The sequence below is a fragment of the Canis aureus genome, chromosome 17 (genome assembly GCF_053574225.1).
Source record: "Canis aureus isolate CA01 chromosome 17, VMU_Caureus_v.1.0, whole genome shotgun sequence".
Classification (NCBI taxonomy): domain Eukaryota; kingdom Metazoa; phylum Chordata; class Mammalia; order Carnivora; family Canidae; genus Canis; species Canis aureus.
Window position 1 is genome coordinate 45,044,730 of NC_135627.1, and position 17,875 is coordinate 45,062,604.

The following is a 17,875-nucleotide window of genomic DNA, read 5'->3' on the forward strand; positions in this document are numbered from 1 at the left end:
GCTCTATATGCATGCTACAGGCTGTATTTGTTCCACAGTGAAAGATTTTAACTAGGAAGAATGACATGGTATAAGATCAGGATCAGTAATAATAGTCCCAATGACAAATTTAAGAGGAATAAGGTTTAAGGCAAGAAAACCATTTTGGAGGCTGTTATAGTATTCCAGTTGAGAGGGCAGAAAGAACTGAACTAAATATAGCAGTCTAGAGAAAGAAGGAGAATTTTCCCAAATTCTCAAATCTTTCTATGGAAATAAAGGTTGAGAAAAGGCAAGATAGTGTGAAGAATTTTTTAAATGTTAGATTATTCTAATGAGTTGATTATCTTCATAACAGCACTATAATGCAATTAAGATTACAGTGTCTTAACGACAGTTATAACTCATGTTTTTCCTAAATCTTTATCTTGGTTGGTCTCTGGTTAAAAAATAGGAAAGTTGACTATTCTTGACAAACCTTTAAAAGCTATCTTACATTAGGTGTTTTCAGAAGATAACTAGTCCTATCTCTTTCAGGGGGTAAATATTGTTTATTTGTTTAATGGTGCAATGTTTAGAGAGCCCCCAGTCCCTCACTCTAAAATGAAAGTACACATTCAATTAAAGTCAGAAGAGTCACCTTAGAAGATCATCCAATTATTCTAAGAATACTCTAAAAGCTCAAAACATTTTGGGAATTGTTAGGTACTCTCTTTCACAAACTATATGACATTATATTAAATATATTCAGAAAAGGCAACAGATGAATTTGGTATTATTGATCTTTTTGAGATAATTACACCTATAAGTAAAACTTTATTAATAATTTCATCAAGTGTTTGAAGAAATTAGGATAATAGCATATCCAGAATTATCTGATATATCCCAAGTACCTGACACTTACCAGCTACTCAATTATGGTTTTACTCAGTATTTGTTAAGGAACTCGTCTGTTAAGTCTAACATCTGAATACATATAGGTCTGTTATTATTCTCTGTTGCTTATTTGTTTCTCACTCATTTTCTCTATTTTTAACCATGCTTCCAAATTTTTTTATAGGATACTAGACATCACAGATGAAATATTGAAGAGGTTTTAGAAAAAAATTTTTTTCCAAAAGGAAGATTATATTTTCTTTTGGCAGGCAGATGAAGTACAAACAGATATCCTTGAGCCTGTAAATGGTTGGTTGTAGGCTTTGTAATGGCTTGTATTAGTTTTGCACTTACTACTAGGGCATGATCCTTGAGGGATTTCAATGGAAAGCATGAGTCATAATACTAAGCCTTTCAAAAGTTAATGCACTTGGAAATCCTTTTACTTCCTCTGTTCATCAAGATCACCAACAATCAGACATTGTTCAATACAAAAAAAAAAAAACATTTTTCCATTCTCAGCTTAATCAAACTTTCACAGAAGCATTTGACACAAGTACCCCTCTCCTTGCTGCTATCATCAAGGAACATCTAACACCCTGCTTATGCTTCATCATTCACTGAACACAGGAGGGCCTGGTTCCTGATCCCTGGCCCTCTTGTATCCTTTTAAAAGATCCAACCACATTCCCTAGCCTGAAATTCAGTTCCTTGAAAACTACAGTTAACTTTGTTTTCATCACTCCTTCTGGCCAAACTCTCATTGAGCATAGCCTTATTTTATCAACTGAAACTACTCTACCTATGAAATACTTATTTCCAATATTTTTTCTTTAACTTGACCCTCACATCCAACCAGGTCTCTCACACTAGAACTACTCTTTTTTAAATTTTTTTTTATTATGATCTTGCTGATATCTCCAGTGCCCTACCACTCTCCTTTTTTTCTAATGTAAGTACCCCCTTCAGAATTAACTAATTAACAGATCCCTCCACTGTGGGAGAAGCAGGGCAGTAGGGCTGCAGAGGAAAACTAGACAGACATAACCCTGCCTTTAAGAAACTTAAAATTATGGTAGAGGATGGAGCTATCAAGCCAAGAACCAACACTAAAAATACTGACAAACTGTAGCAAGTTCTGGAAGTGGCCCCAACATCACTTCCTGAAGAAGTCTTCTTTGACTTGCCCCCAAGCCCCCAAGAACGAGAAGAGCTGGTAGAGGGGGAAACATGTGCAAAGTTCCTTCTCTCTGAGGCTCCCTCTTTCCTCTTCCCCTTCTTATTCTCTGTTGGGTCTTCTCCTCTGATCCACTGTATTCCTTCTTGACCTTATCTTCTGTCTTTCCCTTCCCCTTTCCTCATGATTTCTTGCTTTCTTTTGTAGACAGCATATAATGCAGAACTAAAGAATGCTTAAATTACTGTCTTAATTATTATCATTTATTGTTAGCTAAATAATTAGCTTTTCTGTTCTGATTTCTTTTAAGTAGGCCAATTGTATATTTTCTTTAATTTAAATGAAATCCATAGAATTTAACTCTGTGCCACTCCACTCATTTTCTTCCTTGTGAATCGGCATAACTTTACTAGAAAGAAAAGCAAACACTGACAGTTGATGATAAATGAAGTAACTGATCAACTTCACTTCATCACTTTTAAATACTGTTCTGATATACAATCTAAAATTAGAACTTACCTAACCAAATTTTGAGACTGATTCTCCCTAAACATCCATAAAACATTAAATATTTTACTTTTCCTCTTTTATAAATTACATATCTATGAACCTGCTCAAAGACCTTAAACATGTACGGCCATAGAACCAAAGTCCCAGTCCCAAGGCAATGGCCTTCTATGTCCTTGCTAGAATGCGACATTCAGTAATATTAGTATATGATAGCTTGACAGCATGCATACCTTGTTGTCTTCCCAATAAAGTGCAAAACATTCATCTCCAGGTTTCCACAATTTTGCATACTCCATAGGAATAGATGATTCTAGTACTTTTTCTGGTTTAATGGGCCCAGATCTTCTTTTGGGCCCACTGTTGTAAAATACTTTATCATCATAAGGTGTAGCTGTGATGGGTCCTGCCGGCTTAATCGGTCCCACTCGCCTGCCCCTCAGTGGCATGTCTGTCTCTCCATTTGGAACACCAAGGAAACTATTAGTTCGGACAGGATTCTGGAAATCGGTATTTACATTAAAATGTTTTTCAATTTTTACACCACTGAAAGTTTCGTTACTTGTTCGTGGTTTCCTGTCATAAAAATGATCAGGATTTGCTGTTTGGTTTTCTCTTTTCCCACGTTTCTGGTTATTATAATCAGTGGATTCTTGAGCAAGTGGATTTTCCTTTGCCTCTGCATAGGATGGACCTTTGCCTGATCTGCTTTGCATAGAGTTATCCCTTTTTTTAAAAGCACCGTCGTGCTGAGAACTGAAAGGGTATGAAGGCTCTTTAGTTCTGTCGTATCTAGAGTAGGGTCTATCACACTTGATTCTCTCTTCAGCCCATGCTTCAGACCCTGAAGAAGTACTGGGTCTTTCGGAACCTCTGTTTCTAGGTAATCCATTGCCTTCTAAAACTGACTTTGAATTTTGGGTGTCTCTTTGAAAACGAGGAGGTTTCTCATTTCTTGGCTGTCTGGTATCATTTCGAGGAAGATGTCTTGGTTGATTGTTATCTTTTACTCCATTTTGCTCAGTATTTGACAATCTGTGTTGTCCCTGATGAAGCTGCTGTGGCTGTGATTTAGGTTCTGAAAAGTACAAGGGTATTATATATATATTAAAACAAAGACTCTGCATTAATATCTAGTGATTTAAAGATATCTAAAAAATTATTAATACAAATCATCAAATTACTTATTTTAACATTTTCCACTACCTTCCCACCTCATTATCTTAATCCCCCTCTACTTCCTTAGAGTTCTGTTGTTTCTAATGTCCAGTTTTCCTGGTCAGCCGCATTAGTAAAGTAAAGCAATGATATGAACCATGAGAAAATGAGGGATGATCCAAAAGGAATTTGTCTTTGTCCTTGGATGTTTGCATTCTTATAATATAGCTATCTACATGCGCTACTCTGGTCATTCATTTCCCAAGACATTAATGAAACAGAATTGCAAACTGCTAAGACGCTGCTATGAAGCTGCTAAGTACAATTCCTGGAATCTTGTTTCAATTTAAATATGTATGCCTTCAATGTCAGTCAAGTTCTAGCCTTTGCAAAAATGTTACTCCTCTAACCTGCCTGGATCTGGAGTTGCTAAGTGTTTAGATTACAAATAGATACTTTACTACAGAAGAGAATTAATAATTGCTTTTGACTTATCAAAGTAATTAAGAGGAGGTACCACTTGGAAATACAGAAAAAAGTATCAAAAATATGATTAAGCACAATAGTGCAGATAATGTCCAATTAGGAAACCCAAAGCAGTGACAAAGGTAAATATGTACTCATAGATAACTTAATGGCTGTATTTCATGTAGGGATTTTTGTTCTATTTCAATCTGTAACTTGTCATTTACACTTTCTTCCTCCATTGTTTTATGTAGCATGTCTATAACCCTATCACCAAACATATTGACTGGTCTTTGGTGTACATGTCTTGTTTCTCTTGTCATACACAAGGGTCACAATATTTCTCAACAGTGGCACTACTGACATTTTGGGTGAGACTGTTTCTTGCACTGCAAGAAAATTAACCTTTCTGTCATCCAGACACTAAATACCAAAGCATCTTCCCTAATCACTGGGACGACCAAAACAGTTTTCGTACATCTGCAAAAGCCACTGGAGGCAAAGGGTACCAGGTAAAATGTCTCAAGCAACAGGGATAAAGAGAAGACCTTTAAAAGTTCCTGAATGGCAAAATAAGTCACAGTCTAAAGACCAAGACTCAAAATGGCAAGAAACTTCTCAACAGAACCACTGGAAGCTAAAGCCAATCTAGAGGCTTTAAGTGTCTTTGAAATTAAAGGAAAATTATGTCCTAAGTACAATTCTATACCCAGCCAAATCACCCATTAATTTTGACAAAGAATATATATTTTTTCATATATGTAAGATCTCAAACAGTGGCCAAGACTACTTAGAGATTTTCTTTAAAAATCACCTTTTCCCAAGATTTGCTTTATAACCCAAATATCTTATTTTTAACAATTGTAATCAATATTGTATTTTTCTTTAGAGAGAAGAAAAATGGTCACCTTTAGTTTCTCTGGCATTATTATCCAGGAGTGATAATTTAGGGAAGCAGGAAGACTGAACATAAGGAGGACACAAATGAGCATTTTCAGCAGAAAGCATGTACTAGCATTTGTTCCAGTCATTCTCACAGAATAAAAACAGCAGTTGCCTCTTGCTGACTATCTGTTGTGTACTAGGCCCCACATACTAGCACTTTATATACATTACCAATAGTCTGCAGGGCAGTCTCAAGATAAAGATGTTATGAGATTTATGGGATAGAAATAGGTCCCTTGTGAGTTAAAGAAGATTTTCAGCTTCCAAAATCAGTTAAATATGAAGACATTTTATTTGCTGTCAATAGGTTTGAATAGATATTTGAGAAGTGAGCATTTTAGATTTGCTACGTTTAGGAATGAAATTTTAAAGGTATTCTAGTTAGAGCCACCAATACCTCTGATGGTCAGGAAGTACAAGTAACTTAGGTCATCATGAGAGTAACTAAGTATCCTGGACTATGGATAGGGATCTGGATAATCATGTATACAGAATGTAGGTGTGAGAGAATTTGATTTTAATTCTTCTAAAAGAAAAAAAAAAGGAAAAGATTTCCATACTTATTTGATGATGTACATTAGATTACAGGGTAAAACAAATAACTTACTAATAATGAATATACTTTATCTCTATTATTATGCTGAGATAGTACAGTGAGAGAAGAATCCATAAAGAAAACTACTTTTAAAAATAAGTTTAGAAATAAACTAAGTAAGGAGAAAATACAACTGTGATTTTTTAAAAAAGATTTTATTTATTTATTCATGAGAGACACAGAGAGAGAGAGAGAGGCAGAGACACAGGCAGAGAGAGAAGCAGACTCCATGCAGGGAGCCAGATGTGAGACTCGACCCCGGGATCACATCCTGAGCCAAAGGCAGATGCCCAACCACTGAGCCACTCAGTCCCTACAACTGTGATTTTAAAAGAACATAGTTATCATATACATCCATTTTTTTCCTAAAATAAAATAACAGTAAGCCAAGAAAAAAGGAAGGTCATTAAATGTTGCATCATTCCTGAAATGTCCTTAAATCCAATATCTTTTCTTAGGTTATGTAATGAAGTCAGATACAATAGTAAGAATTTTGAAAGTGAGCTAACCTATTAAATAAATACCAGAAGATGCTCAATTACTAAATTGTGGAAAATGTGATTTTAAACAAAGAAATAGCCACAGCAACTTCTTGCAAGATACATCCATGAAGGCAAAAGAAACAAAAGCAAAAATGAATTATTGGGACTTCATCAAGATAAAAAGCTTCTGCACAGCAAAAGATACCGTCAACAAAACTAAAAGACAACCTACAGAATGGAAGAAGATATTTGCAAATGACGTATCAGATAAAGGGCTAGTTTCCTAGATCTATAAAGAACTTATTAAACTCAACAGCAAAGAAACAAACAATCCAATCATGAAATGGGCAAAAGACATGAACAGAAATCTCACAGAGGAAGACATAGACATGGCCAACATGCACATGAGAAAATGCTCCGCATCACTTGCCATCAGGGAAATACAAATCAAAACCACCATGAGATACCACCTCACCCCAGTGAGAATGGGGAAAATTAACAAGGCAGGAAACCACAAATGTTGGAGAGGATGTGGAGAAAGGGGAACCCTCTTACACTGTTGGTGGGAATGTGAACTGGTGCAGCCACTCTGGAAAACTGTGTGGAGGTTCCTCAAAGAGTTAAAAATAGACCTGCCCTACGACCCAGCAATTGCACTGCTGGGGATTTACCCCAAAGATACAGATGCAATGAAACGCCAGGACACCTGCACCCTGATGTTTCTAGCAGCAATGGCCACAATTGCCAAACTGTGGAAGGAGCCTCGGTGTCCATTGAAAGATGAATGGATAAAGAAGATGTGGTCTATGTATACAATGGAATATTCCTCAGCCATTAGAAACGACAAATACCCACCTTTTGCTTCGACGTGGATGGACCTGGAGGGTATTATGCTGAATGAAACAAGTCAATCGGAAAAGGACAAACATTATATGGTCTCATTCATTTGGGGAATATAAAAATTAGTGAAAGGGAATAAAGGGAAAGGAGAGAAAATGAGTGAAAATATCAGTGAGGGTGACAAAACATGAGAGACACCCAACTCTGGGAAATGAACAAGGGTAGTGGAAAGGGAGGTGGGCGGGGGGTTGGGGTGACTGGGTGATGCCCCCCACTGAGGGGGGCACTTGGTGGGATGAGCACTGGGTGTTATGCTATATGTTAGCAAATCAAACTCCAATAAAAAAATAAATTAAAAAAATAAAAAATAAAATAAAGAAAGAAATAGCACCAAAATCAAATGGAAAGCTCCTCAGTTCTCCACTCAGAATCTAGTTGCTCTCTGCCACACTTCTTCAGAAGGCATGATGATTTCAAATCACCCAAAATACTACTCAACACCACAGGCAGGCTACAATCACTCTAGTAATAAATATACTGAGATATTTTTCTATACAGGCAGTAAAATAAAATTGTTTTTAATGACCCGAAGAAACATGAAACAAAAATGTATATAGAAATCGGTAACATTTAATATTAAATAGGAGAAAAAAGGGGTAAGATTAGCAAAAAATCATGGAAAAATTCATCAAAAACTGGATAAACTGTGAAAACCTCTAGAAGAACAAAGTGATTCCCCAAGAAGTCTCCACACCCAGTGTGAGGCTTGAACTCACAACCCTGAGTTTGGGAGTTGCATGCTCCACTAACTGAATCAGCCAGGTACCTCTAAAAGATCAAAGTGATAAAAGCTCATATGAAAACTAATAAAAGATTGCTGTATGAGTTCTGACTTATGAGTTTCAAATGTATGTTTATAAGATAATTGATTATGTTTTATATTCTCATGATTTGAAATGCAAGGGTCATTAAAAATGAATTTATTAATTACCACAAATTATTTGGGTTTGTATATAGGAATGTGCTGAATTAATCAGGCATCTTAAAATATTAATACTTCTTCACTGAATATTCATTTTCCAGTTGTAGATGTACCTGAATTTTATAGTAGAAAATCAGGTACATTTTGCTTCCCAAGGCGATTCTTCAATTTATTCTGAGATATCTACCAGAAGAAGTGACTTAATATTTATTAAGACTTTACTATGTGCTTAACTCTACTCTGAAGATCTTTTGCCTACATTATTTCATGTAATTCTCACAATCATCTTGAAGGACAATATTATCTTTATTTTACAAATAAAGAAATAAAGAAGGCTAGAAGCTACAGAATGTTGATGCCAGAATTTAAACTCAAATCTAACTGAAGCCACTATTTTCCACTATGCCAACTTGCCTACCCAGAGAAACAAAACAATGCAACTAAGAACATTTAGCTATAATTTTATCGCCTACATCTGTTCATTTCTGGTGAAATGCAGAAATCACAAAGGCTTTTTCCCAATCCCTGATGGGCTGAAAAAATTGGATACCAGGGAAATTTGGATACTACCAGAATCCTGACCTAAAATTAAGTCTTTATCTGTTAATGCAGAAAAAAACTAAAACCCTTATTAACAGTTGGACAGGTATTTGGAATCAGAGATAGCAGTGTGTAGGGTACAACCTCTGGAGAAGGACTGCATAGGTTATACCACAGCTCTGCCACTTAATAGGTTTGTAATCTTACACAAGATAAAACTTTTCTGAGCCTCATCTTTAAGATAGGGATAACAATAGAGTCTACCTCAGAGGATTAACTAGGTTAATACATGCAAAGTACTTAGAACAATATCTGGCTTTAATAAGCATGCAGTAAATGTGGGATGTCACAGTTATTATTATTACTAGCATTATAATTACGCAAACAAATTTAAACAATACTGGATGATAAATTGCTTCCCTATTTACACATCTCCCCTACCACCAACCCCTAACTTTAGTTAGGATCATTCCCTTGCTTTATTTATTTTTTTGTTTGCATTTATTTTTATTGTTGTTGTTGAAAATAGAGAAGAATGTTTTAGTAAAAACTTCACTATCATTTTGATACTGCATGCTCTTTATTTTTTAAAGGAGGATACTTTAAATATTATTATATATTAACCATATATATAATACATAATATTATATTAACCAAATTGAGGGTGAAGTGTAAGTCTTACTCAGCATTGTTTTTTCCAGTGCCTACCTATAAAACAGCAAACAGATGGTATTCAGTAAGTATTTGCTAAAAGAAAGATATAGTTACTAAAAACAATGGGAATGGAACAAGCTTCTAAGTCCAAAATCATTACCTGTATAACACTGTCACCTGGGCTCTGCTAAGGGAGCAACACTGAAATAGAAAATCCATTTTCTGTCTTACTTTCTCTTAGAAAGGCTTGCATCAAAGCATACTGGGACAGAGTTAGAATGAATTCAAGAGGTTACAAAGAAACATTGCACAACATAGAAACACTGAGCTCAGGCCAAATACATTCATTCTCCCACTTCTGAATACTGCGTCTTTGACAAAGCCACAAAGAGCTCCAGTTTCTTCATCTGGAAAGTGCAGATAATTAGACTTATTACAAGATTCTGGTGAAGAATCAATTAGAAATAGTTGTGAAATTGCTTTTCTCGTGGCCCATATAGGGTCTTTGGAATTAGACTGACAATCAAACTTAAATCCCAGTTCTACCACGTGGCAGCTGTGTGACCTTTTAAAATTGGAATAATGCTACCTACCTATTTTCTTCATTCAGTTACTCTATACTATAGTTAAGTGAGCACGGACTATGGACAAGTGTCAACACATCTAGTCACTATATACAAAGCAGCAGTAAAACTCATAATCTCTCTATCCTGTGGTGCTTTAGGTATAATGGGAAGAAGCAGACTTCTGCTTAAGTAAACAAACTAACAACACAGTTTAAAATTATGATAATGACTAAGAGGGAAATAGATAGACTTTTATATAAAACTGGGAGGAGTGGGAGTATCCATTTTAGGAGGAAAAATTCTCTGAAGAAGTGTGCTTTGGCTGTGCCCTAAAGAGAACCAATGCAATGAAGGAAGAGTAGTCCAAGAAGAAGGTATAGCACACACGAAAGTCTTGGGCTGGAAACTTGCTTCATAAAGATAATGTGTCCCTGAAAAGAATCCTTGCAGGTAAAAACATAATCACCAATAACTATTAGTTGCAAGGGAGAAAAGTTAAATATACCAATACTCCAAAATTGGTGTCCATTACGCTAAATAAGAACAGCAAATCCCAGAATAAAAGGACACAAAAATGAACATTAGTAATCTGATGTGACTTTTTTTTTTTAAGATTTTATTTATTTTTCATGAGAGACACAGAGAGAGAGAGGTAGAGACACAGGCAGGGAGAAACAGGCTCCATGCAGGGAGCCTGATGTGGGACTCGATCCCAAGTCTCCAGGATCACACCCTGGGCTGAAGGTGGCACTAAACGGCTGAGCCACCTGGGCTACCCATAATGTGACATTTTTCTTTTTTTAATATTTATTTATTTATTTTTAAAGATTTTTATTTTATTTATTCATGAGATACAGAGAGCGAGAGAGAGGCAGAGACACAGGCAGAGGGAGAAGTAGGCTCCATGCAGGGAGCCCGATGTGGGACTCGATCCCCGGACTCCAGGATCACCTCCGGGCTGAAGGCGGTGCTAAACCACTGAGCTACCCAGGGATCCCCAACATTTTTCTTTTGTTACTCAAAGATAGTTTCTTTTTATTCTCATGATACTCTTTCATAGTTGTGACACACATTAAGCTTAAGGCTAAGCTCATAAATCAACTTATTTATGATATTCAATGTTCACAGAATTAATCTTTTAGTATCCCAAACTCCCTTTAAAAACAGAGAGAGAAAAGTCCATGAAGAAAAGGGGGGCATGAAGCATAAAATCATTGCTGCTATAAATGAACAAATATGCAAACACTGAAAAAGCACACAACACCCATCAGTGATACAGCTACAAAGATGGCCCTTCTCCAGTCATGCTTAACAGGCATGAAAAGTCCAAGCCAGTCCTTACAAATGCAAAAGAAAAAAAAATTCGTTCGGGAGTACATAAAATTCCTCATACAGTTAAAAGACCAACTTAGCTCAGGGTACAGCTATAACATTCCCATTTTACAACCAAGGAAGTTGGAGAAGCTTAACCAAGGTGATACAACTAACTAGGGCCGAGCTGGGATTAACCATCCAGTCAGTTTCCAGACATCACTATTAACTTCCCTGCTGTACCTCCTCAACAAAAGATACCATTGTACTAATAGCATTAAATCATTAATAACCATGAGTCACTTTCAGTATTTCCCTGTGGAACACAGGTTGGGATTACCACAAAAATATTTTTGCCAGGATAAAAAAATAATTGCCTGTACAAATCAATTCATTAAATGAGAATACATATGTTTAACTTAGCTGATTTTCCTTCTTTTTCTTCTTTATTAAACAAATTGCAGGAATACGAATACATCACAAATTTCATATGTAAAATATGCCACTGGATTAATTTGATTTTTCTTCTACCTCTAAACACACTAAACGCAAATTTTGTTCTCTTCAGAGGGTATTTGTAGCCACAATTTGGCCTTTTCTCTATCAGTAAGTAACAGACACTCTAAAACAGAGTTTTGCCTCCTGGTAGATGAGCAAAGTCTTGTTCTGAGTATTTTCAGTGTATTACGATCACACATGCATCCTTGCCTGCACAGTGCCAGAACATGTCCTAGTTGTCTTGCCTCTAGCCTCTCTTCACTTCTCAGCTTGGATTTCACTTTTTCTGGGAGGTCCTTCTCTATACCCAGAGACTGAGCCAAGCATCCTTGCTCTGTGCACAGCAATATACACAATAACAGCACAACAGAGAAATGCCACAATCTTTCTCCTATGCTAGACTTTAAGACCTCTAAACGGTGTTCTTTTACCAGTATATCCTTTCTAACATAGTACCTGCCACATGGTAAGCCTCAAGTTAATACTGTGGAATGAATAAATAATCATTCACTATTTCCCAGACTGAATATGCATTGCTCTTACAAAGAAAAAACAATTTTAGAAAATAAAGGTTTTTTTTCCTGGTAATTACTACTGTCTATTCATACCACCACAGTAGTATAATCTCTTGTAATCTGTATTTTCTAACAAGTGCAAGAAGAAAAAATACCCCTCTATGGGTATAATGTTCTTTTTCTCCAGTGAAGAAGCATTAAAGAAGATGAGGTAATGGGGTACAGTGCCATTGCTTTGTGGAGCCTGACATGTTTCCTGCCGTTGCTCCATCCTTACCTGAGTCATCAGAGCTCTTAATCCTAACGCATTAAACCCTAAACTATACAGGCCCATTCCTTATTTCTTTCCTTTCAACCAACTCTAATACCTAAACTGTCAGTCACACCTCTGTGTTTCTTTCTTTTCTTTTCTTTCCTTTTTTTTTTTTTTTTTTAGAAAATCTCCAAGCATTTGGAAACTTTTTTAAAAGATTTTATTTATTTATTAGAAAGAGAGAGGGGCAGAGACACAGGCAGAGGGAGAAGCAGGCTCCGTGCAGGGAGCCTGACGTGGGACTCGATCCCGGGTCTCCAGGATCACGCCCTGGGCTGAAGGCGGCGCTAAACCGCTCAGCCACTGGGGCTGCCCACCTGTGTTTCTTATAAAACTCTTCTCAAACTGGATTATTTCATCTTCCTAGCATATCTTGGACATACAATAACACAAGAATTTTTAATCAACGTAGCACTGCAGTGTTACTATCATCCCCATACTACTCACTGCCTTTAATGCCTTCAGTACAACTGTGCATTGGTGGAATTGCATAAATCAGGTAATGTTCCCTTGTTAATAGGCTGAGTGTTTATACAAGAGGTGCTAAACTGGCGAGTCAGAAACCATTCAAAATAACAATTAAAAAAACCAATTTATATTATTTTTGCTTTAACTCAAATATCAATGTTTACTACAGAAAATACACTGGAAACACCGACTAAAATGTCACTTATCAAACTTGTAAAAACTGAAAGGATGATGTGTCAAAACAACTAGAACTCTCATATAGGAAGCTCAGTCAAACATAAGAAACTAAATTTAAACTAAACTGATCTTTTCTTCCAAGCTGATTAATATTTTTCAGGATCATGAGTATAATTTTAGACTCCACATTATCTTTGTAACACATTTCTTGCAAATCACACAGAAAACTATAGCAAAACAAAAGTGAGAACTCTTACAACTTAAAGCCAAAATATGCGAGTGAAATTAAAACTACTATAATTTCGGGGACAAAAACAAAAAAAAATGAAAGTAAAGAGGATTTTTATGAAGAAAAAGCAAAATAATATCTGTTTATGGCTAGAATACTATTTTTATTTAATTATTATTTATTTATTTATTTTTAAATATTTTTTTCATTTATTCATGAGAGACACACAGAGAGAGGCAGAGACATAAGCAGAGCGAGAAGCAGGCTCCCTGCAGGAAGCTCTACATGGGACTCGATCCCAGGACCCCAGAATCATGACCCGAGCCAAAGGCAGATGCTCAACCACCGAGCCACCCAGGTGCCCCTAGAATACTATTTTAAAAAGCCACAGTACCATGGTACAAGAGGTTACCTACTGACATATAAAATGATTCAAGGAGAATAGCTCAAACTACTGCAGAATAATTCTCCAACAAGTAAAACAAAACAAAAATAAATTATTGAAGGTATTTGTTACAAAAAGCTGGTCTCAACTGACTAGAACATGAATTCATATCGTAGCTAAAGCATAACCCTTTCTAATATTTCTATGTCTATATTTCAGCCATTTTATACCTTTTTTTTTTTTTTACCTCAAAACAATCATGATACAAATTTGGGCTTTTTGTATAAAATATGTAGTGTATATTCTGTAATGAGAACAAAAACTCTTTGGCTCTGAAAATTTGTCTATCAGTTCATAATTTATATACTTGTTTCCTCAATAAAAAAATAATTTCCTCTACAAATTTATTCTGTATGAATGAATTCTGACTTGGGACTATAAAATATAAGACCAAGGATTATGTCTCATGCCTTGGAGGTACATATAAACACAAGTAGTTTTTAAATGATTATGCTTTCCATATATCATAAAAATAAAACGTAACCTTTTAAAAATATAGTGCGAGAGGCAGGAAGAGAGATCACCCATCACCCATCATCCTAAGCATATGGCTTAACTTTTTCATGCTATACTAATTATGCTTTTTTTTTTTTTTTTTTTACCAATCTCTTTAAAATACTCATTTTAATGCCAATATAACATTTATCTGCTGGATATCCTTCAGCTTGTATTCTTTTTTTTTTTTTTTAAGATTTTATTTATTTATTCATGAGAGAGAGAGAGGCAGAGACACAGGCAGAGGGAGAAGCAGGCTCCATGCAAGGAGCCGAACGCAGGTGCTAAACCCCTGAGCCACCTGGGCTGCCCTTCACCTTGTGTTCTAACCGCACCACTTCACTGGCACTATTTTCATCAATGTTTTTCAATCAGTGGTGTGCTGGACCCAACTTGAACACTGCTCTAGAGCTGACATCAAATTTTTAGAAAAATCTGGAAGCTGGTTGTTAAACTACTGATGGTGTGACACTGGACACAGTGGAGATATTTCTACCACAAAAATCATCCCAGAGCCTGCTGTTAAACATTCACCTGTACCCTGTTGATGCTATGTAAACTCAATGGACACTCTCACTTTCCCTCTTACTCCTCCTGCTTCTTTGGCAGCTGCTTTGTCAGTTTCCTTTACTGGCTCCTCTACCTCTACTTGATCTCTAAATTCAACTGCCTGCTTGATGTCTCTCCTTGATTTTTAAAAATTAACATGTCTTAAAATTAAACTCTTGATTGCTCTTTCTGCCCCCCAAATCAATAGGCACTTAGAAACGTAGTTGGGAATCAGACAGTGGGCCATGTTACAGTTCCTTAGTTCTTATGGGTAACATGTATTATCACTTCAAATCTATTATTTATCTGTCAAATGGAAGTAATATATATTTTGCATTTGCAGATGATTAAACAAATGGCATGCAAAGCACCCAGAACAGTTCCTACCATATAATAGATGTTCAATAATGGCACCTATTATTTTATTTTTATGGTCAATAAATGCTTACATGAATGGACCATTAATTGAGGAGGAGGAAACAGAAGAATGGCAAAAATGAAAAAGAGGCTCCTGTGTTCTAGGATCCTGAGAAAAGCTATATCTATCTTCTATAGATCTAAGTCCCCCCCCCCCCCCCAAATTAATTATATATCACACTTTGTAGCCTGGTTAACAAATCTTAAAAATATATATGCCAAATAATTTGATTTCCATACAATTGCCTGAAAAAATAACCATTGATATGTAAATAATTCAACTGAAATATTTTTGGAAGTTTATTGTTATAGCAAAGTTTAGAAACTTTTACATAACTAACAACATTAATGGAGCTACAATCAATTACTATGCAGCCATTAAAAATTATGCTGACGGTGGTGGAGTGGGGGGGTTGGCGGGGGATCCCTAGGTTAGCACCGCCTACAGCCCAGGATGTGATCCTGGAGACCCAGGATCAAGTCCCACACTGGGCTCCTTGCATGTAGCCTGCTTCTCCCTCTGCCTGTGTCTCTGCCTCTCTCTCTCTCTCTCTCTGTGTTTCTCATGAATAAATAAATAAAATCTTTAAAAAATTACGCTGACAGGAATATATAATCACACAGAAATATGGTTGTATTTTATTATTAGGACAGAAAAAGCAGCTTTATGTAAGTATGATCTCACACAGAAACAAAAACAGAATATGGTGATGAGATCATGGGCCATTTTCCTTTTCTTTTGTTACCTATATTTTGAACTTAATTTTTCCTAGATTTATCAATTAACATCTATACAACAGGAAACAATACACTTTCTGTGGTACCTGATCAAGACATTTATTAACATCATTTCTGGTTTTCTATTCTTAAAATGCCCTTCTAAGATATGCTTTAAAAAGTGCATTTCAAATTTATGGTAAGTTGATTTTAACCAACTTTCTATATATTTCCTTTAAAATTTTTCCTAAAGTTATCCCTAAATCCACATATGATATTCTATATAAATTATTAAGTTCAAATCACCACTAAATTTACATTCATAAAAGGACATTACATATGCAGCACTCTGGCATATTTTTATTTCAGTATTCTATAGATTGCATGAAATATTCAACCCTTTGTTTTAGAATAAGCTTTGTATTAGACAATTTTGTCCAACTATAAACTAATGTCAGTGTTCTTAGCACATTTAAGTTAGGCTAGGCTAAGTTATGAAATTTGGTAGGTGAGGTGTATTAAATACATTTTGACTTACAATGGGTTTACCAGGATGTAAACCTATCTTAAGTCAAGGAAGATCTATACTTGGGTGATCTTTTCTTGAGGAAATTCTTCACAAGAACATCTGGGCTAAAACATACATTTTCTCTTTTCATTACTTAGGTTCCCGCCTTTCCAATTAAGCCATTATCATTATATCTCATTTCCTTCCTACAGGCCCTTCTTCTTCAGTTTTCAAAATTTGATTCTTTCTGTTATTATGGAAGATAGGTTATACAGAGATGGGGTAGGAATGCTTTGATGAAATTAATTAAATCAGTTAAGATGTCCTGTGCTTTCCTAAGGGATAGAAGACCTTTTTTTTTGGTCTGACTTTCCAGATATGGGGACCATTTCCTTGTTTCTGACAAATATTTTTCATTACCTTTTATCTCATATTATGAATGGAGATTTGACACCAATAGCTACAGTGCTCATTTCTCCAAGTCTCTCTGGGTCTGTCCCAGCCACTCCACAAACAGCAGTGCCAAAATCCCTAGGAGAACTCATTTGAGCTTGGTTAACCAATAATTTACATGATGAAAGGTATTTATCTTTGCCCCCCCCAAAATTTACTTGCAAAGCTGAGTCTTTTTACCTGCATATCTTTATACATCATTATATGTTGGCTTTACGTTACACCTGGAGCTGCCTGGGTCAGTCATTGCTACCACATGGAAACACTCTGTCAACATACAAAAATAGCAGGATGCAGAGACAAATTTTCTAGTTATTGAGCCAAAAAAAAAAAAAAAAACCCTTTTTGCTTATTTCCACTTCTGTGGCTTGCATCTTAAAGCAAACTAATTTAGAAGTTGGTTCCAGATAATAGGGTGATAAAAGTGATAGAATCTCAAAAACTTGTTTACAAAGAAAGAGTGCAGGGCAGTGAACGTCTCATCCCCTAACAGGAAGTTGGAACTCCTTACTGTGCATTTAAACTGTAGCCTATTGTCTTGAAACGGACCACCTAAGGACGCTGATACTTTAAGAGAATACGGTATGAAAAGAAGGTGTTGATTTCTTGTTGTTGTTGTTGTTCTTCTTCTTCTTCTTCTTTTTCTTCTTCTTCTTCTTTCTTCTTCTTCTTCTTCTTCTTCTTCTTCTTCTTCTCCTTCTCCTTCCTCCTCCTCCTCCTCCTTCTTCTTCTTTTTCTTCTTCTTTCTTCTTCGTTTTTTAAGATTTCATTTATTTATTTATTTATTTGAGAAAGAGAGAGATGGTAAGAGCATGAGTGGGAGGGAGGATCCCCACTGAGCAGGGAGCCCTCTGCAGGGCTTGATCCTAGGACCCTGAGATCATGACCTGAGCCAAAGGCAGATGCTGAACCGAGTCACTGCCTTCAATATAACCCTACAAGAAAAAAACAAGTTGGCAAGTTTGAAAGTAGAAGGGACACAGATACAACTAGGTAAGAGGTGCTCTTCTCAAT

General features: G+C 36.0%; 1 protein-coding gene across 12 annotated transcripts in view; it reads right to left on the reverse strand.

The window, feature by feature from the left end:
• The window catches only part of TDRD3 (tudor domain containing 3), a 169,407-nt gene that overhangs the window by 44,361 nt on the left and 107,171 nt on the right, over positions 1 to 17,875 (reverse strand). For all 12 annotated transcript variants that reach the window (XM_077855463.1, XM_077855459.1, XM_077855460.1 and 9 more), the window contains one exon: positions 2,773 to 3,617. In XM_077855463.1, the coding sequence (XP_077711589.1) occupies positions 2,773 to 3,617 (845 nt within the window). The remainder of the gene's footprint in view (positions 1 to 2,772; positions 3,618 to 17,875) is intronic.